This window comes from Lingula anatina, chromosome 8 (genome assembly GCF_051362555.1).
Source record: "Lingula anatina isolate TDL-2025a chromosome 8, LinAna3.0, whole genome shotgun sequence".
In the NCBI taxonomy this organism is placed as follows: domain Eukaryota; kingdom Metazoa; phylum Brachiopoda; class Lingulata; order Lingulida; family Lingulidae; genus Lingula; species Lingula anatina.
Window position 1 is genome coordinate 19,015,192 of NC_141774.1, and position 24,708 is coordinate 19,039,899.

Sequence of the window (24,708 nt, forward strand, 5' to 3'; positions counted from 1 at the left end):
CACTAGCTACATGTACATGTACGGTGTATCTCAATGAATGGCCCTTAAGATATTACTCCTTCATTTTAAATGATGTGTAAACACAGTATATTTAAAGAAAAATTTGATTAACTTATGCCATTAAGTCTTAATTACTTTTCTATTTGATTTTTTTAAAATTAACCTGTGTGGTTTTAATATCAAAACGGCAAAGAATGCAAAACTGAGACATACGTGTACTCTGTATTACCGCCGCATTTTAACGTTGTGAACTGGTGGAAGCGTCCATTCAACCCATTCACACTTCTAGAAAAGGCCATTTGGTTTATAATAGGTGATGCACTGAAAGAATAAAGGGTACTGCCATTAAAGAGGACGCAACTTAGGAAGACAGGCCGAAAGAATAAAGAAAGCAAGGCTTAAATTTGCTGTCTTGACTGATCGGCAACTCTGGCAATCTTGTGAACCCTTGACTTTTAACCCAAAGTTATGGTGACGGCAGAGTGAAATTTCACACAAATTTTGTTACCTTTAAAGCGAGTTTACAAATAGCCTTCACATCCATATAACTGCCAGGATAGAAACATAAATACAACTGTTTCCGAGAAAGTCTGAATCGCCCAGACATTAATGGTTTTTATTTCGAAAGCGTATTTTTGCTTTTGTAAACGCTTTGAGCAATGCTGGCAAGTTTGTAATGCTAAAATTAATTCTATCTACTTTGCACGGGAATACAGTGTAGGATGCGTGGAAAAAGATGATGGAAGGTTTGGGTAGCTGTTTCATACTATATAGAGATTGCTGATACTGTTTTTACAGAGCTGTGAACAATACTGGTGTTCTTGATTAAAAAAAGTATTTTAATCTACTTAACTTGATGGTGCAATGGGGATTGAATGGAGAAAGATGATGAAATGTTGAATATTTTTGTGAAAATGAAAATGCAACATAGATCAGTCAGCCAGCTAATCAGGAGTGCTCGTCTATCATACTTAATTTGTATCATATGTGGTTTGGATACTGTTGAGAACACAGAGGCTGAAAGAGCTAGGACATAAAATATTGGGCACAACACAGACACATAAACTTATTATAAAATTTATTATTATTAATCTTCGCTATTGGAGCAAAAATTGAATTTCAATTGAAGGTGTTTCACTACTCTCCCCTCAGCGGTAAAGGATCTTTTCTGAAATAGATTTTAAGTCTTAAAACTGAGGCCGGCTCACGGCGACGGAGCCTTTGGGGGGGGGGGGGTCGAATTATAATAATAATAATAATAATAATAATAAGTATTATTATTATTATAATTATTATTCTATATTATTATTCTATATTATTATTAGTAGTAGTAGTAATAAAAACAACCCCAGAGATGTAGTAAACAAGTGGCAGAATGATTTATCACCTGTTTTATGTTTTTTATGTACAGACACAGATGTGTCTGTACATATAGCCATCATCTGCGTCTGTCGTCGCCGTCGCCGTCGTCGCTGTCGTCGCCGTCGTCGCCGTCGTCGCCGTCGCCGTCGCCGTGCACTTTTACCGATAACACGATAAGTGGAAAACCATTTTGCCTTTTGATTTGAAACTTGCAGAACTGATGAATATTCATAATACGCAGGTCAAGTTCGAAAATCAGCATGATCGGGTCACTCTTAGGGAATTTATGCTGTTTTTTCACTTTTTTCAACATATATGCAGCACCGATAACACGATAAGTGGAAAACCATTGTACCTTTTGGCTTGAAACTTACAGTACTGATGAACATTCATAATACGCAGGTCGAGTTCGAAAATCAGCATGATCGGGTCACTTATAGGGAATTTATGCTGTTTTTTCACTTTTTTCAGCATATATGCAGCACCGATAACACGATAAGTGGAAAACCATTTTACCTTTTGGCTTGAAACTTACAGAACTGATGAATATTCATAATACGCAGGTCAAGTTCGAAAATCAGCGTGATTGGGTCATTTTTAGTGAATTTAGGCTATTTTTTCTCTTTTTTCAGCATATATGCAGCACCGATAACATCATAAATGGAAAACCATTTGACCTTTTGGCTTGAAACCTACAGAACTGATGAATATTCATAATACGCAGGTCAAGTTCGAAAATCAGCATGATTGGGTCATTTTTAGTGAATTTAGGCTATTTTTTCACTTTTTTTCAGCATTTTTGAAGCACTGATAACACAATAAATGAAGAGCTGTTTTACCCTTTGGCTTAAAACTTACAGAACTGATAAATATTCATAATACGCAGGTCAAGTTTGAAAATCAGCACGATCGGGTCACTTATAGGGAATTTATGCTGTTTTTTTTTCACTTTTTTCAGTATATATGCAACACTGATAACACAATATAAGAAAAACAGATTGGCCAATTGTCATTATACTCACAGGAGGGGCCAATCTTACTAAAACGCAGGTTGAGTTTGAAAATCAGCATAATCAGTCCATTATTTTAAAAGGTAATGCTGTTTTTTCACATTTCCTCACATTCAATTCTTAGGCATGTTAACAGTCTCATTATTGAACTAATAAGATACGTAAATGTGTTTGTTTGGCATTTCCTGCATCTTTACAACATTGTTAGTTGATTTTGTAAAAATGATGGTAAACTTGTTATCATGTATTGTGTAATAAAGTGTCAAAAATGGAAATAAACTCATATCATTGCAGTTTGTCAGATGCATTCATCCACTATGTTCAGAATCTCAGAATGGAGGAAGTTGGGCATTTAAAACTGTTCTATTGATACTTTTCCCATCTCATCAATTTTCTTCATTGGTCATATAAAAATGGCAGTAAACTGTTTATTTTGTTTTATGTTTAAAAAGTGTTAAAAATGGAAATAAACCCATTTCAGAACAGTGCTGTATTGTTTACATTTTGGCATTTTCAATATGTGACTTTGAAGTTCCATGGGCCTGAAGGCTTTTGCTAGTCACATTTTCTGAATAACCATGATACTAATATTTCATAATTAAAAATTGATGGTCATTATGCTGTAAAACATTATGTAATATTGCATGAAAATTTGAAGAAACCCCTATTTTGGGCACTGCTCCCATGATGACCATTTAAGGAAAATCATGTCACTTACTGTTCTCAAACTTACAGGAAAGAAACATGGGACTAAAATACAGCTCCAGTAGGCAATGCAGTCTGTTTGGTAAATTTTTCTGGCAATTAAACAGTTTTTTGTGAAAATTTAATTTTTCACTTATTGGCATTTTCACGGTGTGACTTTGAAGTTCCATGATCCTGACGACCTTTGCTTGTCACATTTTCTGAATATCCGTGATACTAATATTTTATAATTAAAAATTGATGGTCATTATGCTGTTAAACATTATGTAATGTTGCATCAAAATTTGAAGAAACCCCTATTTTGGGCACTGCTCCCATGATGACCATTTAACAAAAATCATGTCAATTACTGTTCTCAAACTTACAGGAAAGAAACATGGGTCTAAAATACAGCTTCAGTAGGCAATGCAGTCTGTTTGGTAAATTTTTCTGGCAATTAAACAGTTTTTTGTGAAAATTTAATTTTTCACATATTGACATTTCCAAGGTGCGACTTAGAACCTCCACGGGCTTGAAGACCCGTGCTAGTCACATTTTGTGAAAATCCATGACACTTATATTTTATTATTAAAAATCGATGGTCATTATGCTGTTAAGCATTATGTAATGTTGCATCAAAATAGAAGAAAACACAATTTTTGGTGCTGCTGCCTTGATGACCATTATGGAAAAACCGTGTTACTTATGACTGTCAAACTTTCAAAAAAGAAACACAGGACTAAAATGCAGCCTGAGTTAGAAAAGCAGTCTAATTGGCTTCTTTTTCTGGAAGTTATACATTTTAGTGTTATATTCATTATCTTTTTTGGCATATTCATTGTGGGACTCGGAGCTCCCATGGACATGAAGCCAAATGGTAATCATATTTTCTACATGTCCATCCTATTTATAGTCAATAAACAAAAATTGGTGATAATTATTCTCTAATTTATTATGTAATGTTACATCAAAATTGACAATCTTTTCGCACTGCTACTGCAAACATTATGAAAAGAAAACTGTGCTACTTATTATAATTTTAAACTTACAAGTACGATTTTTAGGATTGGCCTTCAGCTCATGAGAAAACCAGCTCTATTGGATTATCATGTTTATTGTATTTATGCATTTTTTGTGAAATTTTCATTTTTCTCAATCTGGCACTTTCTAAGTATAAACTTGAACTCTGATGGGCCTGAAGCCTTATGCTTTTACTTTCGTCTGTGTTACCTGTTGTGCATAAGTTGATGTTGACTGTGCAGTTAAACATAATGTATTATTGCATCAGGATTGGTATTCTCCTATTTTGGGCATTATGGTTTTGTGCCTTTCTTAAGGTGTGACTTATGGGCCTGAAGACCTTTGAGTGGGTCAGTCTGTAAATTACCCTTGGGTATCACTAGATTAATTTCAGAGTTATAAAGTCATTTGCTTTATAGGCCATTAAATGAGATTACGTAAAGCACACTTGTTGATATTTCCCTGTAAACTCCCAAAGGTAAAGCTCTTTGCTAGATTAATAATAAGGAAGCAGTGATAATTATGCAGGTAAATTTTGTTTAATATTGCAAATAAGTTTTAAATATATATATATATATATATATATATATATATATATATATATATATATATCAAACTGGAAGATTAAAAGTTTGAATAGCAGCTTCATTGGAATTATATTTACCTCAAGCTCTGCCAAGGAGGTTATATTTTCACCCCTGTTTGTCTGTCATCCACATAACACAAAAAGTTATGGACTGATTTTGCAGAAATTTTCAGGAACTGTCGGAAGTGGGCCAAAGAGGACAATGATTAATTTTTGGTGGTGGTCCGGATCAATAATCAATCAATTATCAATAATAATCAACAATTGCTGCCTTGGCAGAGGTCTGCACTCTCAAAGTGCTTTTCTAGTTTTGTTGTTTTTCTTTATAATTTTTTCTCAAACACTTGCATTTGTGACTTTTAGCTCTGCACATTTTCTGTATTTCTACATAAGCAGTTGTATTGTTTTTTATGTCTTTAAACATTATGTAATATTATTTTATGCACTGTCATCATTTTTCAAATATTGAGACTTTCATAATGTGAATTTGAACTCTCATGGTCCTGAAACTGTAATCTTATTGAAGGGGTGGATTGAGACCATCTTCTGGGTCTTCCGGAAGACAGTCAGGTTATTAAGTTTATATTGACTGGTATCTATTTTTTTCTGTTGGAAGACCATCAAAATGGAGGATGGATCAACATAGATACTTTGTAATACTGTCAGAAAATATCTCTGGGTCCGCTCCTGTTATTGACCATGTCACCTGTTGTGCAAGATTAAAATTCAGTGTTGACTGACAGTGCTATTATAAGCATTATTTATTATTGCATCAAAATTGACAAAATGACCTTTTTTGCATCTTTATTTTCTGTTTTTTGTCTGTACATTTGACAGCTTTGCTGCCTTGTTTATTATTTATGTGTTACTTTACTAAAAATGAGATGTTTATATTGGTAAAAACAGGTGTATACACAGGATTCAAGTTAAATTGGATGAACAAAAAGAAGCGCATTTATATTGATCCAAATAGAGATGGCATTGTACAGCTAATCGGGTCGAACAAAATGTAAACAAGGCGAGTCAGGCGAGACTATTGTAATTCACAGAGAGAAAGGTATGCAAGCCAATTTCTTCTGCCAATTACTTATTATTATTATTATTATTATTATTATTATCCGACAGGGCCAGAGCTTCATCAGAATTTAAATTGGGGAAAATTATGTTCAATTTATGAATGACTTTGAACAGACTTACACTGTTTGCAGTGCCAGCATGCCACACTGGGCAGGCATATTTTAGAATCGAGTGCCCTTTAACCAAAGTTAAGGTGACGTCGTCACCAATGGCAGAGACAATTTTATAAACTCCGTGTAGAGGTTTTGTGTGAATAAAGTTTGAACAAACCTACAGCTGCAGTAAAAACTCCACGTACCTGTAGCTTTCATAACTTTGAAACAAAGTTTACAAAGTTTGATAAACTTCACGATCATGCACTTACCTGCTGATGAAAATAAAAATAAAGAACAAAAATAAACTGTTTCCGTCTAGACATAAGCGGGTTTTGTTTTTAAAGCGTCACTTCTGTTTTTGCAAACGCTTTGAACAATACTGGTATTTTGAAAGGGTGAAAGGTTTGCAAAGCCGTTTAACAGTGTATAAATTGCTGAGACCGCTTGACACAAAATTAATTAGATACTGATAGAAAGGATCTCGGATCTCGCATACAAGATCTCTGGAACAATTCTGCCGAAAGTGTGTCCATGAAATTCTGCATAGTATAAGCATGCATTTCATGACACTGATTCCGTTTTTAAGCATTAAGTTACTTAATTTTTTACTATCTACATGTACATGCATCTGGATTTTCTTTATCGTTGTTGACAGCAAATAGGTACGTTTTCAGTGTCTTTTGAAAGTAAGATTGCGTTTGCTCAATTTTATATTGTCATTTTTCATTTCAGAAGATGACTTGCATCTCAGTGCTTGTTTATTTGCGTGTTGTCTGGCAGTTGTCTGGCAACAAACAAACGCCGTGTGCTGCTATGCTGTAGCGAAATGAGGGTTCTGCGGCGACTGCTCTAGGGTACCGTATAACTGGTTTTGCTTTTCAGACGTCAAACAGATCCTAACTATTGTAAGGCTTTGTACCGAGTTCAAAATGGGACTTGTGTAAGGAAGTTCACTTTACATAGTTTATTGCAATTTGATATCTCGCCTGGTAATTAATCCTTTCTCTCCTCTCTCTCTCTCTCTCTCTCTCTCTCTCTCAAATAAGGCAAGCAGGTAGAGAAAACCATAACTGCTCATTTTACATTACAGAAAAATCCTCACTGTGGAAAAGGAGGTTGTAATATTTTCGGTTGTGCATGTAGAGATGGCTGTAGAAATTACTGCGGACCCGTTTCAACGTAAGTTAAGTCTTTGTCTGCCCCCTCTCTCTCTATCATTTCAATTCCATACAAATAAAGATGGATATTCTCCAGTAATTAGATTGGTATGTGCGCGGGTGTGTAAGTAAATCCTAGCAGCTAACGTCTTCCACGCTCCGTGCATTTAAGGAGTTTTCCCATACCTTATCGTACTAACTTTGGATCGCTCTATCTACAAGGGGATTCTTGCTAATTTGCAATCGAACAAAGCGGGTAAGATGTCTGTCACGCCTCCGGAAGGTGCTAGGTGGAAATTATTGTTTAGCAGCTTCAGTTGGCGTGGAAGACATCTAAGCCGCTTAAGCTGAAAGCAATTAAGCGAGAAACCCCATAATTAATACTATTGAATAAATAAATGGAAACTGAACATGGAGTTTCCATCAAAATCATCTATACCAGTGTAACGTGACAGAGAGTCCCCCATGACAGAAACTCCGCCTCCCATTCATTTTTACAGGTAAACCACGCCCTTGATTTTGATTCACTTCGGTCAGGCTAACCCTAACCATTCTGATTACATGGAGGGCGTACTTTCTGTTACACGAACCCTCGATTTCTTTACTTCAGTTTGGTTTACTGAGCTGACGTCCTTTTTTCAGTGTGAAATCACGTGGATGGTTGAGGAAACCAGACAGCTCTTGCAGATGCACTCGCTTAAATGGAAAGGACGCCGAGGATGGTGAGATGGACGCCAGGGGAGTGTTTAACGCCATTGATGCATAGGGGTGAGTTTGAACGATGATTGCACATCGCACTTAACAAACACTCACACACACACACACACACAGAGAGAGAGAGAGAGAGAGAGAAAGAGAGAGAGAGGGAGAGTTACAAGATACACCTATAATTAAAATATGCAATAGCAAACTTCAAGCCAACAGTAAATTGTTTCTCTTCCGTATACTAAGCAAAAGTGTAAAAGGACATCTAATGTTGATAAAATAACAAATTATGACACTTTGTCAACCCTTGCTAAACTACTTCTTAGTGACCATAAACTCCACAACAAAACTGGGCGGCAGACCAGGCCAAAAACTACACGTGCGACAGAATCTGTCGCCTGTGAACCCAAGGGGTAATTGAAGATGAATACCATTTTATATTCCAATGCCCAATGTACAAAGCAGTCTGAGACACCTTATTTAAGTAAAACCTCAACCTTAAATGCTGATAGAAGGTCAGCAGTCAGCTAATTCAGTTAAGGCATTCTTAATTACAAAGCGGCGTTTTTTTCTGAGTCATATTTCAGGTAAACAAAAACATCGAACTACGCCTACAGTACTGTATATATAGTGACGATAAGCCAAAAACGATAGCTTATTCATTTAAAAATGGGCTCTGGATCGTTGAATATTGTTATGTTATTACAGCATGCTTATCATCGGAGTTTTTGTTGTTTTTTTTTTGGAATACACGATTAAATCCACTAAAATGCTGCACATACAAACAACCTGCTGCCATGATTCAAACCCACATTACGCCATTACAACGTAACGGTCTGTAAGCCCCCAATCCCTAATATATATATATATATATATATATATATATATATATATATATATATATATATATATATATAAATGCCCCAGCTGCATCCACAGTGTTCAAGAAGATTGCAGTTTATAGTGTATGAATCAATTCTCTACCACGGCACATCTGTGATGTGAACACCAAATTGTATTATATTAAAATATAGTTTGTTTTTTATGCTTTAGAGCTGGCTATCTAAACTCCGATGAATTCAACGCTGCCCATTTCAACATACATGATCAGGACTGAGAAGGGGATTAAAGGAGCGTTTGAAGACTTGGAAAAAAATGTTCGATCTTGATCAGTAATGACTTTAATCTTCGCTGAAAAAGAACTGAACCCACGAAATTTAACTGAACTTAGGAATAATGTGAGGCAGAACAATGTCGCTGCTAAATAAATTCAGATTGTCAAATGCAACCAATATTGTTATTGTTATGTGCTATTTTCAGTTTGACTGATTTTTGTAGGGGAACGAAAAGAGCGCATTTCAGCACCTATATATTAATTAATTAATTAATTAATTAATTAATATAATCCATTATTATTTCCCGGTATAAATGACATATATCCTATCTGGTTAATGGTTGGACTGGACCATTCCATGAAGCGTGGAGATGAGCTGAAACAACAGCTAGAAGACGCCACTAACAGAGACAATAAAAATAAATATAAAAAAGAGTTTAATGTAATGGCCGTGCTTTTTTATTTTTAAGAGAGCGTTTCGTCTGATTTTGCAGGTCTTAAACAATACTTATTTTTTTTACCCCAAAATGACTTTAATCTACCATACACTGTGAGGCAATATAGGGCCGTGGGTGGATTCTGCTGACTGAAGTACGCTAGTCTCATTGTGAACGCAACCACAGACGCATCCTACAGTGCCGCCGGAAAGTAACCTTACCAAGAGGCCGCATGGACTCCCAACCCTTCCAACCAATAAAGGCCGCATGATAATTACAGGGTGGGATAATCGGCCAGTAATCTTTATCGGACACCCAAATTAGTCCGTTCAAGGAGTACGCTCTGCTCATTCTTAATAGAGGGTACCGGAGGAGAGGGATTGTGCCGGAAGTGACGTGTAGTGGTGTAAGACGTAAAGCCGAGTGGTCGTTTTTAGCTAGAGCGAAACGGGAATGAAGACGTGGGCTTAGAGAAAAAAGCACTTTTTCTAACAACACGATAAGATAACATTTTATCTTTATGCATTTGGGGCAGAGAACACTTGTAGAAACAATAGGAGCATGATAAAAAAACGTCTTTTTTTCTATATTCTGTATATAAAGACAGGTAATATGAACACGATGTAACTACACATCTTAACTTCCTCCGTCCCAAATATGTCAAATAAAATGTTCAGAGGCTAGATAACGTATAAGTACTGCGCACTTTAATACCTTCGGAATGTCAATGGAAACAGTGTTATATAAGTCGGTGCGACAATAATATCTTATCTACCGCAATGGAATAATTCAATGACCAAAAAAAAAAAAAAAAGCACCTCTATTCTCTACCACAATCAAGAGCAATCAAAGCGAATTGCTTTTGGTACAAAACATTCCAATTCCAGGTATTACAAATAAATAAAAATCTCAAATAAAATCTCAGATAAAAATCTCAAATATTAAAAAATAAAACCCTCACGAATATGTTTCCGAAGCCTGAGAAAGTCTATTGGCCGTCATAAGGCGTCCTAAGATGCCGATGCGATTAATGTTTTTAAAAAGATTACACTTAAAATATCAATGTCAGAGCTTCACCTAGTGTCACCTTTGAGAATGGTTGCGAGTTTGTAAATGTTTATTCATACTTCAAAGATTTTATTGTAAAATACAAAACCTTGCATGGTCCCCATGTTACACAGTGGCGAATTTAGGGAAGTGTCAGGGGGGCTTGGTCGTCCCCGCCTTAGATTTCTGTAAAAAAAAAACACAGCATCGCGCCCTCTAAAATACTAAAAAATTTCGGAGCCCTTAAGCGGGCCCTTAACCCCACGCCAAGAGGTGGGGTGTGGGTGGGGGCGAGGGTCGGCTTTGCATCCGCGGCTTGTCATTTCTAAAAACCGGACCCAACCCTCTTCAAATAACCCTGGATCCGACCCTGTTACATATGCTTTGATCTCTATAGCATACTTCAGTCCAGATGTACACTTAAATTTACACTCCTCTGCCTTGGCAAAGATTTTGAGCATGTTGCTGTTGGAAAGTGTATAAATTGTCCAATGTTGGAGATGAAATTGTTTACTATAAGAGAAAGAGAGGAAACAGGGTTCTTAGATGAAAATGTGTTAGGGGTAGTTTCTAGAATTGCTGAAAAGCTTGAATACGTCACTAAGAAAGGCAGGACAAATGAATCGACAAAGAACGATTCGTGTTTACCTTCAAAGTCGTGGGGTTGTTTCAACAAAATAATGGCGAGATGTTGATTAATTTCAGATTAAAGGTGATGCCGAAACGAAGAGAACGGGACAATTCGATCTGTCAGTTCTGTGTAGAAGTTTAAAAAATGTTAACAATTCTGCAGGTGATGTAGACAGTATACAAAACTTTTAGCGTTTCTTTTCCCAGTTTACAAACTTTGATAACCGCCCTTCCATCTGTTTACCTGGATAGAACAATAAATAAAACTGTCTCTGAGATGGACTGAACCACCCAGACATATGTGGGTTTTACATTAAAAGCGTCTCGTCTGTTTATACAGAAGCCTTGATCAATGCTGGTATTTTCGATTCAGAAATTACTTTCATCTACCACACGTGGGAATTCAATATAAAATGGGTGAAAAATCTCTGTCTCAAGATTTTGTTCAAATTTCCCGGGTTTTACCCATCCCCGACGCATCGCAACTGATTTGTGACTGGCCACTTAGTTGACTAGAATTTCCATGAGAGTGCTGTTACACTCCTCCTGATAGTTAATTAAGTAATTAAGTTCTCAGTCAGGGTAGCTGACTTAAGTGTTTTTTTTTTTTTTTTTTTTTTTTTTTTTTTTTTTTTTTTTGTAACTGGGGCCTCGACAAACAGTTAAAAGACGCCATTAAGAAAGACAGGGCAAATAAATTGAGAACGAATGATTTATAATCATTGTCATGACAATGATTTATAATCATTGTCATGACCGAGCGGTTGCTTTAAGTAACCAGCAAATGGGTGGTGTTAATTTCAAATTCAAGGTGATGCCGTTGCAAATAGAAAGGGTCAACTTTCTAAACTCCAAATAGAAGTTCAGAAGTGTGAATAATTCTGCCGTTGTAGTAAAAAGTAAACACAAGTTTACATTCATACGTGTAAAACTGAACATAAAGAGGATTTATATTGTGAAGATGAGTCAGCTGTTTTGACAAACGCTTCGAATAATACTGGTATTTTTTGACCCAGAAATTACTTTGATCTGCTGTATACGGGAATGCAATACAGATTGAATGGAGAATGGTGATGGAAAGTTTGAAATAGTTTTTTTTTTTTTTTTTTTGGAAATGCAAAGTTACTTAATAACTTACTTATAACGATTATCAAGACCAGTCGTACATGTCTATTACATTCGTACCACGTGAGACCAGTGTGATTTGGATACTGCTGGGGAGAGAAAGGGACACAGACGGGGACTGATTAACAATTTGTTATGTAATATATTTATTTCAAGTCCACGTTCCATAATATAACATATATGTTCAGTAAACTTTACAGTTAGTACAATTATGTGCGTTACAAGTAAAACGAACAGTTAGACACCTGGCCATTACAATCTATGTTGACGATCTCACCTCCCCGGGAAGGTTATCGAGCACACATACTTTATCATAAAACAGGTTCTTGTTGAATTCTACTGGGTACTTGTTGATGAAGTAAAAAATCCCCATTTCAGTTTAAGATGTTCAGGTATTCTACTGTCAGCGGTGCTGGTCAACTCGCCATCGCTAACGACACCTTTAAAGGGTCTTTTCTGAAACAGATTTGAAATCTTAAAACTTTCAGAACATGACAATGAAATCTTCAGTTTGGGTCTATTCCTTAATTCCTGAAACAAACATACTGCTGATTTACAATTTCATTGTAAATGTATCAAATGGTCACAATTAAATATAAATACAAAAATAAAAATAGATAAAAAACTAAGTAAAAAAAAAAAATAAATAATGATAAAAGATTATACAGACACAATATTGTCCATTCATCCACTGTAATATCAATAATTATAACACTCACAAATAAATATTTATCGTAGAAATGTATCAACATTCTAGGGGATGCTTAACCAATTTGTTGATGATTAATCGCACTTCAGACGCGCCACTGTGAAATATAGACATGCTGCCTTGAAACCCGTGTATCATGTTTTGACTTATCTAGTATACTGAAATACAGGAGCAGATCCGTCCATTCAAACGCCGCTGCAGTGACGAAGCTAACGTGGCTTTTGAAAATTATATGGATTGCTCAGACTGTGGAAGTGAAAACTGAAACGCAGGTAAATTCTCTCGAATTCTCGAAAATATATTTAATTGCTGTATAGCATTAAGTTCTGTTTCATGACACTAGAACGTGTTCTTATTAGCTACACTAGGTGAAAAACTTGATTGCAATTTTAGACGATATAAATGTGATCTTACCGCGCATTTCAAACAAACTACTAAAGTAGCTTGTTTTGGTCTTTGGAGGGTGCAAAAATTTGTAAGTTAATTGGAAAGAATACTGATGGCTTAGTCTATGTACATGTACTTTAGTCTATCAATAGCCATTCGTTACAGAAAACCATATAAATTTGCTGTTCCAAAGCACTTCGTTAAATATCTAGTCCGTTCAAAATGCATGTGCTATAGAATTCTATGTAAATAGGCAAGGACACATTATATCAAATCGGTTTATCAAATCTTCATCGTCTCTATTGGCTACCTGCTCAGGTTTTTTTTATCCGTACCTTTTAAGATTCTGAATCGAAACTGTTTCTAAATCGAATCTGTTTACTTTACAGAGAACAAGTTGGTACATATAGTTACGTACATCAAGATCGTCTTTTAAAAACGGTAATCATCATTTTCGTTATTATTATTATTATTATTATTATTATTATTATTATTATTATTATTATTATACCAATTGCCTTTATGCATATTAAGTTTCACAGTGTACTGGAAACACAAGTCTCTTAATTCTCTCTGCGAAAGAGCCCAATAATTATAACAAAGTGGTATTTGCTACCTCGCGTAACGGCAAAATATACAGACAGCAACTTAGTCACGTTTAATTTATGCACTGGCCCCGTAAAGCTTTTATAGGAAAATGGGATGAAAGTGTGGCGGAATTTTTCAGTTTAAATGTTTGGCACATTGAAGCTGGGTTGAATGTTTAATATACCGGGTAGTTATCTGTAGAATTTGGGAATTAAGAAAAAAATATCTAGTTCATCGTTGTCACTGTTAACGTTCTGAAAGAAAGAATTGCCTTGTTCTATGCGACGTTTTTCTAAAGTAACTAGAAAGGTTTGCTTTTACCAGGACTCCAGCTTAAATATATATCAGAAAATATAATTAGTGATTGATGTTCGCATGCTGCAAATACAACATATTTTAATTGGATACTTGTTAAGTGTGTGTGTGTGTGTGTGTGTGTGTGTGTGTGAGAGAGAGAGAGAGAGAGAGAGAGAGAAATAGTTTCCATTTTTACACTACAGAGAAACCCGTGCTGTTGAAATAGCAAATGTAATGTATGAAACGCTATTCACGCAAAAAATCAGACTTGCAATTTAATAGCCAAATGACATTCTAACAGCCTACACAAAATGGCGTTCCATAGTAATGCATTCGGTTGTGCATGTGATGTCGGCCGTAGACAAAGTTGTGACCCGATTCCTACGTAAAACAAACTCTCTCTTTTGATTTAATGATATATAATATAATAAGAGGCACTCTTACTGTCTGGTGTACTTAACCATGGTTATACCTGCAAGTGGCCGAGAATTAAACCTAGTCTCCCTGCTATCGTCTTTCGTGTTCCGTGAAAAATGAGTATTTTACTTGAATATCATCATTCTTCATTCATATCGTATTTCATTCTCATGCAGATCAAAGTAATTTACAAATGAAAACTACCAGTATTGTTCAATGCGCTTTTGAAATAGACAAGCCGCTATCGATGTAAAGCCCCCATATCTCTGTTTCAGTCTGTCTCGGAGAGTTTTTTCTATCATGATATACCGGTATCTTCAAATGTGAAGGTTTTCAAACTTTGTAAAACGTCAGGTAAAGGTAGGAAAGTTGAATTAATGTTCTACTGAAGTTGCAAAATGTTCCACACCTGTGAAGCCTCTGTGAACTCAACAAAATCGTTTCATTTCACTAGGGACAGACACATGTGCCGAAAACAAGCCAAACTAAAAAAATAAATCATGACAGTACAAGTCGCATTGCTATCTGAATTTCATATAATTAACGTAATCATTTTGTCTCACATAATTCCAAATTTAATATCTCGCGAAATAAAAGGAAAAAAGTTGCATAAGTATCTGAATTACATATAAACAGCATTATCATTTCGTCTCACATAATGATAAAGGTATATTTCTAATTTCAATAAAGGGAGGAAGACGTGATGTTTTTTAGAGATACTGCAGATCAGAATCGAATTCCTGGCGATCAATCTTGCCGTCATCATTGGCGTCCATTTCCTTAAACGCAGCGTTAATATCTGGGTATCCCTGTAGGACAGTGCTGAGCTCATCCAAGCTTATATAACCATCTCTGAAACATAAAAAAAAAAGATTCGATTAACGCTACGTGCGTAGGTCACGTGACAGAGGGAGCCTTAACGAAGTCGAAAAGGGTTTTAAAATAAATTAAGTCTTTTTTTTCTGAATGAGCGCTCTACAGGGATAGTAGTATTTTAGCTTTCCACATTGCAGCTGAATAATCTGGTTATCATTTATGAAAGTGAATCTCACTGGGCACGACCAGTTAATGTAACAAACTATCTTACATGTAACTGATGTATATACACTCAATAACGGCATATTTTATGTGGGTACATGCTCGAAGTTAAAATTCTACCCAAACAGAAGAAGCAAACCCGTGAACGCGAGTGAAGCACCATATTTAACCAAGGAGTTGGAATAACTTCTTGGTTTAATTTTACGAATCTGGAAACGGACTCAAAAACGCTCATTGTGAAAGACCATTTGTCTGAATAATTTGGCCTTGTGGGGAACCCCCTTAAGACCATCCCGGGACTCCACATTACATTAAATAACCCCTTAATAATAAAACCCCAGAGTTTAGCTCAAAGGGCTCACATCTTTGGAAAACGCTATCTGTAATACTGCTACAGAGATTCCCAGGTTCCTTGTCTTAAACTCTGCACATAGAAAGGAATGAAAAGACTCCATGCTGTCACTTCAACAGAATATATTTCCTACACTATCAGTTACACGGTACAAGCCTCTCTCTCCTTCCCTCTCTCTCTCTCGTCTATCCCGTGTCATCTTCTAGCTATTCACCAATCTCTTCCAGATATAAGTTTACAGATCTTTATACTAAACTTTATCAATTAAACTGCCCATCATATAACTTATAAACTGATTGGTTACTTCAGACACATGTCCACCCCCTCATGGTTGTCAGTCCCATAAACTCCATGTAATCAAGCTCTAACAGATTATTAGCTTGAAACAAAGGACCTTAAGATTTGAACTGCAAGGTGTGATGTATTATCTGAAGCTACTTATACAATATGGCTTCCCACGAGTGAATTTTATGACACAATGGCTTCCTCTGATTGAATTAATACTACATCATATATAAAAGTTTTAAAAGCTCTAATTACACTTTTTCTATACTGTGGTTCCTGACACCCCGAGTGACGATTAATGAAGTTCGTATATATCAAAAGAGTTGTAACCTAAATTCGTATTAGGCTGGTGTAATTCTCACGTACAACTGTATGCCCCAGTTTGTGTCTGTGGCCCCGTTCCCATACCTGCGTCGATCTAGCAGGATCAACCCATCTCTGAGGGGTTTCTCGCTAAACTGCATTCGGCTTAAACGGGTCTGATGTCTGACACGTCTACTAAAGCTGTAAGGCGGTAATTAACTATCGTTTAGCAGCTTCGGCATTTTAACGAGAATCCCCTTGGAGATGGGTCGATACTAAAATATCGATCTCGTTATGGGAATGGGGTCTATGTGAACGCGTGTGGTCGGGCTGGCATGCGAGTTTGACGGTGTTGATTGAGTGTATCTGCACGTTCGTGTTCATGTTTATAAGTGAGGTGGTGTACGTGTATGTGTGTGTGTGCGTGCGTGTATGTGTGAATGAGTGCGTTCGTGTGTATAGTAAGTACAATCATATAAAATTCAAACTCACCCATCTATATCAAGCTCGGCAAACATTTCATCTGGACCCCAGTTTTCGCCCTGATCATCCTGGCCTTCATCACCCTGGCCCTCATCTTCCTTGTCCTCATCTTCCTGGTCCTCAACGTCCTGGTCCTCATCTTCCTGGTCCTCAACATCCTGGTCCTCATCTTCTTGGCCCTCAACATCCTCAGCATCCCTTCTCCTTTTGTACGTACATCGGCAGCTTTGGTCCGGTATTTTCCACCAGCCTTTACTTATAGTACTGTACAAATAATGCGACGAACTCGTGTTTATTATATAGATTTTGACAAGGATCCTTTCTTTCTGGTGACAGATGTATGATAACGCCACTTAATTACTAATTTTTTTTTCTTTTTTAATATTGAGTAGTGTTCGTTTATTTAATAATTTATTGTTTTTCTATGATTATTTTACTACGATGATTCCATGTACAAATTTCTATTTGCTGGACAGAAATGTCCACAGAATACCCATGTAGGTGAATATATGTAAACATCTAGTGAAAAATTATATATATACATTTCGTTTTTAAAATGTACAGAAGTACTTCTTAAAAATCATTTGAACCCATTCGTTGTCTTCAAATGAGAGAGAGAGAGAGAGAGAGAGAGAGAGAGAGATTTAAACATACGTGACCACAGGGACGCAGTCACTTCTACATTCAGAGGCACAAGCGCAGCCGAATATGTTGCACTTTCCGTATGAACAGTAAGGGGTTTTCTGTAAAGTGAAACGTGAAATTGTATAATAACTCTAGCTCTCTCTCTGTTTCGTAGACACACTTGCACCTACACACGATCGCGCTCTCACACTCGCACACACACACACACACAAAAACACGCAGCGTGAGAAAAGAGAAAAAATATTTCATAACGCTCACTGACATAAAATTGACTTCTGGGTTTAAGTCCCCTTGCAAACCTGTACATTTTGAAACTAAAATATTGAGTGCCATAGTTTTCTGAATTCCGATGCTCTTTATCTAGCTCTTTAATATAGTAGGTCCTACCCTAGTGCAATCAAGGCAATAATCTCCTTTGCCTCCTCGACAGCAGATTGCGGCGGTTTGCTGCACTATGGCTGCCAGGCAAGTCACAACCAACGCAAACACTGGAAGGGCAGTCATCATCTGAAATATGAAATATCAACATCTGGTTGGCGAAATGACAAACTGAGTTTCGGGGGACATTTGGGATTCGTCTTGACTGTCAGAGGCACGCTGGTTGCATAGGGCTAATTAGGTTCTCGCTGTGCGCTGAATCTCAATGCACAAAAAGGCGAAAACTCCCGCGAAAATTTGTCTCATTTAACGTACATTTACGGTTGTTCTCAATCTATTCTAGAATATTCGGTGTATTTTTTACAGTTCTAATGTTCTTCTGCATTGAATGTAACGGTTCGAGAATTGTTTTTGGGAAGTCCTTCAGAATGCCTTAGAACATATTAAGAACATTTTTTATCAAAAGCGAAAAACATTATGTTTTAGGACAGACTGAGAACAGTAAGTGAGCGTAAAATGAGACAAATTTTCGCACGGAGGCCTGTTGCAGCTATAGATACCACCCATTTGGGCTTCTTTCCTTACTGAAGAGGTCAACATGGTGGTATCTACCTGTAGCTGCAAAAGGCTCCTCGGCGTCATAAGTGTTTGCTATTATACTATACAGCATTCCTAGAAACTACCTTTAACAAAGTTTACCTGAGAACTCCGTTTCCTTTCACACAAAGTTTCCAAATAACTTCGTACCCACAGTTTGAACAATATATGCAGTTACCGACGGCTACGATAGCACCTTTTGAAATACCGAACACACCTGTATACTAGTGAGATGAAAGCATGTTACGCTGTCATCAAAGTTATGAAGACGTTTTTTTTTTTTTTTTTTTTTTTTTTTTTTTTTTACAAAACCATACGTACAGATGCGGCAGAATAACCAGAATGCAAACCCTTAGAAAAGAGATACATTGAAAGTTTAAACTGACAACAACTCTTCACATGAAATTGAAAATTCTACAATAAATATATGTACACACATACATTGTAAACAGCACAAAGAAATATAATGTATTACATTTTAGCACCAAAACAGTGGTTATTGCAATTATTCTCAAATCTGCGTTTACTATTGGGCCACGTCGACTTTGACAGATGGCTACCCTCCGTAAAAATAATAATAATCTTTATTAGAAAATCGCAACCCGAAGGTTGAAGATATACATATACATGTATGTAATTTTTTTATTATTTTATTATATTTTATATTTTATTATTTTTTTATTATTCAAGTCAGAGAAGCCTGGTCGTTTTAGTATTTTTGCACTGGTGCACTCTGTAGATGTTCTCACCTCCCTGGGGAGGATACAGCTCAGAAAAATATCTTAAAGGATCTACTAAAACTAGTGTGGAGTACACAAAGGGATAAAGGGGCTTTTTGGTGGTTGCTTAAGGACTGGGTTCCCACACCTAGATCAATCTAACAGGATCGACCCATCTCCAAGGGGATTTTCGCTAAATTGCTTTCAGCTTAATAAGCGGCTTAGGTGTCTGGCACTCCTACTGAAGCTGTTGACCAATAATTAATAACCCCCTAGGAGCTTCAATGAGCGTGACAGACATGGCGACATCCCGTTGGAGATAGATCGATCCACACTTAGCACGCTGGGTCCAGAAAATACCGGACAAATACCTGGTGTAAAAATCAAATTGAAGATGATGCTGAAGTTTTGTGTGAAATTTGAACAATTCTGCTTCTTTAGTAGAAAGCCCACAAAACTTTTATAACTTTTAAACAGAGTTTACAAAGTTAATAAAACACGCCTGTTGAAAAGGAGGCTTTTCGTAACTAATAAAGGTCCACAGGTAAGTTGTTCAGAAAAACACAGTCGCCCTTCGACGCCGCTACCTTCAGGAAAGCGTATCCTCCGCTTGGATCACCGGAATTTTTTTGTTATCTGACAAATTAGGGCAGATGTCAATTTACGTTTTAGCTTTTAATTCTGAATTTACTAATATTTTGGGCTGAAGTCGACGTTAGATTTACAGACATGACGCAAAGCCACCAGAGTGACCGTTTAAATTTCAAATTATTATATTTCGTTTTCTTCCTGACGTTTGTTATTATCATTTGTTGCGCCACTTGTTGCACACACTGAAGATCTAAGGCAATTATGATACCATCCATTGTATAATAATCTAAGCTAGCCTTCACATTTAACAGACACAATTATTCACACCTTTCAACACTACCGGTCTCCTCGAGGATGTCCCCATTTAGTGACATATCTCCAGATTCCCCGATTCAGCATAAACGCCCCCTGATTTATCAGACGCGTGGCGATAAAATGTGTCGCTAGATCTTGTAAACACTCAGCGAAATGCACCTTGTGACTATATTCCATGTGCCGTCACTTAATTGCTTAATCAGATGGTTTTATGAACGATACATACCTAGGAATGTTATATAACCGTGGCGATATGATGATCACTGAAGCCTGTCCTCATACTTACTGAGAAAAAATACAGTCACGGGGGGAGGGGGGGGGAGTTCAGCAACGACTGCACGAGGGTACATCATCACTAATAATTTAAACATTAAAAAGTTTACTTAAAATTGTAGCAACCAAATATGTAATAAGCTATGTACCGGTAAGTGCATAAATAAAAATTAAAAAGAAAAAATAATACGATTCACATTTAATTTATGCACTGGCCCCGTAAATCTAGTATAGGTAAATGGGATGAAAGAGTGGCGGAATTTTTCAGTTCAAATGTTTGGCACATTGAAGCTGGGTTGAGTGTTATATATACCGGGTAGTTATCTGTAGGATTTAGGAATTAAGAAAAAAATTATCTAGTTTATCGTTGTCACTGTTAACGTTCTGAAAGAAAGAATTGCCTTGTTCTATGCGACGTTTTTCTAAAGTGACTAGAAAGGTTTGCTTTTACCAGGACACCAGCTTATATATATATATATATATATATATATATATATATATATATATATATATATATATATCAGAAAATATAATTAGTGATTGATGTTTGCATGCTGCAAATACAACATATTTTAATTGGATACTTGTGTGTGTGTGTGTGTGTGTGTGTGTGTGTGTGTGTGTGTGTGTGAGAGAGAGAGAGAGAGAGAGAGAGAAATAGTTTCCATTTTTACACTACAGAGAAACCCGTGCTGTTGAAATAGCAAATGTAATGTATGAAACGCTATTCACGCAAAAAATCAGACTTGCAAATTAATAGCCAAATGGCATTCTAACAGCCTACACAAAATGGCGTTCCATAGTAAAGCATTCGGTTGTGCATGTGATGTCGGCCGTAGACAAAGTTGCGACCCGATTCCTACGTAAAACAAACTCTCTCTTTTGATTTAATGATATATAATATAATAAGAGACACTCTTACTGTCTGGTGTACTTAACCATGGTTATACCTGCAAGTGGCCGAGAATTAAACCTAGTCTCCCTGCTATCGTCTTTCGTGTTCCGTGAAAAATGAGTATTTTACTTGAATATCATCATTCTTCATTCATATCGTATTTCATTCTCATGCAGATCAAAGTAATTTACAAATGAAAACTACCAGTATTGTTCAATGCGCTTTTGAAATAGACAAGCCGCTATCGATGTAAAGCCCCCATATCTCTGTTTCAGTCTGTCTCGGAGAGTTTTTTCTATCATGATATACCGGTATCTTCAAATGTGAAGGTTATCAAACTTTGTAAAACGTCAGGTAAAGGTAGGAAAGTTGAATTAATGTTCTACTGAAGTTGCAAATGTTCCACACCTGAGAAGCCTCTGTGAACTCAACAAAATCGTTTCATTTCACTAGGGACAGACACATGTGCCGAAAACAAGCCAAACTAAACAAATGAATCATGACAGTACAAGTCGCATTGCTATCTGAATTTCATATAATTAACGTTATCATTTTGTCTCACATAATTCCAAATTTAATATCTCGCGAAATAAAAGGAAAAAGTTGCATAAGTATCTGAATTACATATAAACAGCATTATCATTTCGTCTCACATAATGATAAAGGTACATTTCTAATTTCAATAAAGGGAGGAAGACGTGATGTATTTTAGAGCTACTGCAGATCAGAATCGAATTCCTGGCGATCAATCTTGCCGTCATCATTGGCGTCCATTTCCTTAAACGCAGCGTTAATATCTGGGTAACCCTGTAGGACAGTGCTGAGCTCATCCAAGCTTATATAACCATCTCTAAAACATAAAAAAAAAGATTCGATTAACGCTACGTGCGTAAGTCACGTGACAGAGGGAGCCTTAACGAAGTCGAAAAGGGTTTTTAAATAAATTAAGTCTTTTTTTCTGAATGAGCGCTCTACAGGGATAGTAGTATTTTAGCTTTCCACATTACAGCTGAATAATCTGGTTATCATTTATGAAAGTGAATCTCACTGGGCACGACCAGTTAATGTAACAAACTATCTTACATGTAACTGATGTATATACACTCAATAACGGCATATTTTATGTGGGTACATGCTCGAAGTTAAAATTCTACCCAAACAGAAGAAGCAAACTCGTGAACGCGAGTGAAGCACCATATTTAACCAAGGAGTTGGAATAACTTCTTGGTTTAATTTTACGAATCTGGAAACGGACTCAAAAACGCTCATTGTGAAAGACCATTTGTCTGAATAATTTGGCCTTGTGGGGAACACCCTTAAGACCATCTCGGGGCCCCACATTACATTAAATAACCCCTTAATAATAAAACCCCAGAGTTTAGCTCAAAGGGCTCACATCTTTGGAAAACGCTATCTGTAATACTGTTACAGAGATTTCCAGGTTCCTTGTCTTAAACTCTGCACACAGAAAAGAATGAAAAGACTCCATGTTGTAACTTCAACAGAATATATTTTCCTACACTATCAGTTACATGGTACAAGCCTCTCTCTCCTTCCCTCTCTCTCTCGTCTATCCCGAGTCATCTTCTAGCTATTCATCAATCTCTTCCAGATATAAGTTTACAGATTTTTATACTAAACTTTATCAATTAAACTGCCCATCATATAACTTATAAACTGATTGGTTACTTCAGACACATGTCCACCCTCTCATGGTTGTCAGTCCCATAAACTCCATGTAATCAAGCTCTAACAGATTATTAGCTTGAAACAAAGGACCTTAAGATATGAACTGCAAGGTGTGATGTATTATCTGAATCTACTTATACAACATGGCTTCCTCTGATTGAATTAATACTACATCATATGTAAAAGTTTTAAAAGCACTAATTACTTTTTCTATACTGTGGTTCCTGACACCCCGAGTGACGATTAATGAAGTTCGTATATATCAAAAGAGTTGTAACCTAAATTCGTATTAGGCTGGTGTAATTCTCACGTACATCTGTATGCCCCAGTATGTGTCTGTGGCCCCGTTCCCATACCTGCGTCGATCTAGCAGGATCAACCCATCTCTGAGGGGTTTCTCGCTAAACTGCATTCGGCTTAAACGGGTCTGATGTCTGACACGTCTACTAAAGCTGTAAGGCGGTAATTAACTATGGTTTAGCAGCTTCGGCATTTTAACGAGAATCCCCTTGGAGATGGGTCGATACTAAAATATCGATCTCGTTATGGGAATGGGGTCCATGTGAACGCGTGTGGTCGGCCTGGCATGCGAGTTTGACGGTGTTGGTTGAGTGTATCTGCACCTTCGTGTTCAGTTTTATAAGTCAGGTAGTGTGTGTGTGTGTGTGTGTGTGTGTGTGTGTGAGCGCGTTCGTGTGTATAGTAAGTACAACCATCTTAAATTCAAACTCACCCATCTGTATCAAGCTCGGCGAACATTTTATCTGGACCCCAGTTTTCGCCCTGATCATCCTGGTCTTCATCACCCTGGCCCTCATCTTTCTGGTCCTCAACATCCTGGTCCTCATCACCCTGGCCCTCATCTTCCTGGTCCTCAACATCCTGGTCCTCATCTTCCTGGCCCTCAACATCCTCAGCATCCCTTCTTTTGTTCCTACATTGGCAACTGTAGTCCGCCCCTTTCAGCCAGCCTCTGGATTTTTCACTGTACAAATAATGCGACGAACCCGTGTTTATTATATAGATTTTGACAAGGATCCTTTCTTCCTGGTGACAGGTGGATGATGACGCCACTTAATTACTAATCTATTTTTTCCTTTTTAATATTGAGTAGTGTTCGTTTATTTAATTTTTTTTTTTTTGTTTTTCTATCATTATTTTACTACGATGATTTCATGTACAAATTTCTTTCTGCTGGACAGAAATGTCCGCAGAATACCCATGCAGGTGAATATAGGTAAATATCTAGTGAAAAATTATATCTATACATTTCGCTTTTAAGATGTACAGACGCACTTCTTTAAAATCATTCGAACCCATTCGTCTTTCAAAAGAGAGAGAGAGAGAGAGAGAGAGAGGAAGAAATTTATACATACGTGACGAAAGGGTTGCAGTCCCTTCTACATCCAGAGGCACAAGCGCAGCCGAATATGTTGCACTTTCCGTATGAACAGTAAGGGGTTTTCTGTAAAGTAAAACGAGAAATTGTATAATCACTATATATCTCTCTCTCTCTGTTTGGTAGACACACTCGCACCTACACACGATTGCGCTTTCACACTCCGTACACATACGCACAAAAACACGCGCAGCGTGAGAAAAAGGAAAAATATTTCATAACGCTCACTTACACAAAACTGACTTCTGGGTTTAAGTCCCCTTGCATACCTGTACATTGTGAAACTAAAATATTCAGTG

General features: G+C 36.8%; 1 protein-coding gene and 3 long non-coding RNA genes across 4 annotated transcripts in view; 1 reads left to right on the plus strand and 3 right to left on the minus strand.

The window, feature by feature from the left end:
* Window positions 1–6,565: 6,565 nt before the first annotated feature.
* On the plus strand, window positions 6,566–8,856 carry LOC147760513 (uncharacterized). The gene is made up of 4 exons (XR_015335671.1): window positions 6,566–6,688; window positions 6,925–7,013; window positions 7,634–7,759; window positions 8,750–8,856. It is a non-coding gene; the product is annotated as an uncharacterized LOC147760513 (long non-coding RNA).
* Window positions 8,857–14,963: 6,107 nt separating this feature from the next.
* On the minus strand, window positions 14,964–18,727 carry LOC106165320 (uncharacterized). Its single transcript, XM_086994709.1, has 5 exons — window positions 18,631–18,727; window positions 17,941–18,060; window positions 17,563–17,651; window positions 16,918–17,172; window positions 14,964–15,299 (listed from the first exon to the last, which is right to left on the minus strand). The coding sequence occupies exons 2-5, from the start codon at window positions 18,058–18,060 to the stop codon at window positions 15,158–15,160; spliced, it is 606 nt and encodes a 201-aa protein (XP_086850835.1). The 5' UTR covers window positions 18,631–18,727; the 3' UTR covers window positions 14,964–15,157.
* A 3,111-nt stretch (window positions 18,728–21,838) lies between these two features.
* On the minus strand, window positions 21,839–23,860 carry LOC147760514 (uncharacterized). Its single transcript, XR_015330911.1, has 2 exons — window positions 23,744–23,860; window positions 21,839–22,171 (listed from the first exon to the last, which is right to left on the minus strand). It is a non-coding gene; the product is annotated as an uncharacterized LOC147760514 (long non-coding RNA).
* A 516-nt stretch (window positions 23,861–24,376) lies between these two features.
* Window positions 24,377–24,708, minus strand: part of LOC106165319 (uncharacterized) — a 42,396-nt gene continuing 42,064 nt past the window's right edge. The window contains exon 4 of the long non-coding RNA XR_015330794.1: window positions 24,377–24,475. This is a non-coding gene — a long non-coding RNA (uncharacterized LOC106165319). The remainder of the gene's footprint in view (window positions 24,476–24,708) is intronic.

What these genes read in the sequence shown, in the direction of transcription:
- LOC106165320 (XM_086994709.1), bottom strand. Translation starts at nt 18,060, where the DNA reads ATGATGACTGCCCTTCCAGTGTTTGCGTTGGTTGTGACTTGCCTGGCA. An exon ending in GACTGCGTCCCTGTGGTCAC is followed by an intron (nt 17,173 to 17,562) that starts GTATGTTTAAAT and finishes TTATTTGTACAG; the next exon opens with TACTATAAGTAAAGGCTGGT. An exon ending in GCCGAGCTTGATATAGATGG is followed by an intron (nt 15,300 to 16,917) that starts GTGAGTTTGAAT and finishes TTTATGTTTCAG; the next exon opens with AGATGGTTATATAAGCTTGG.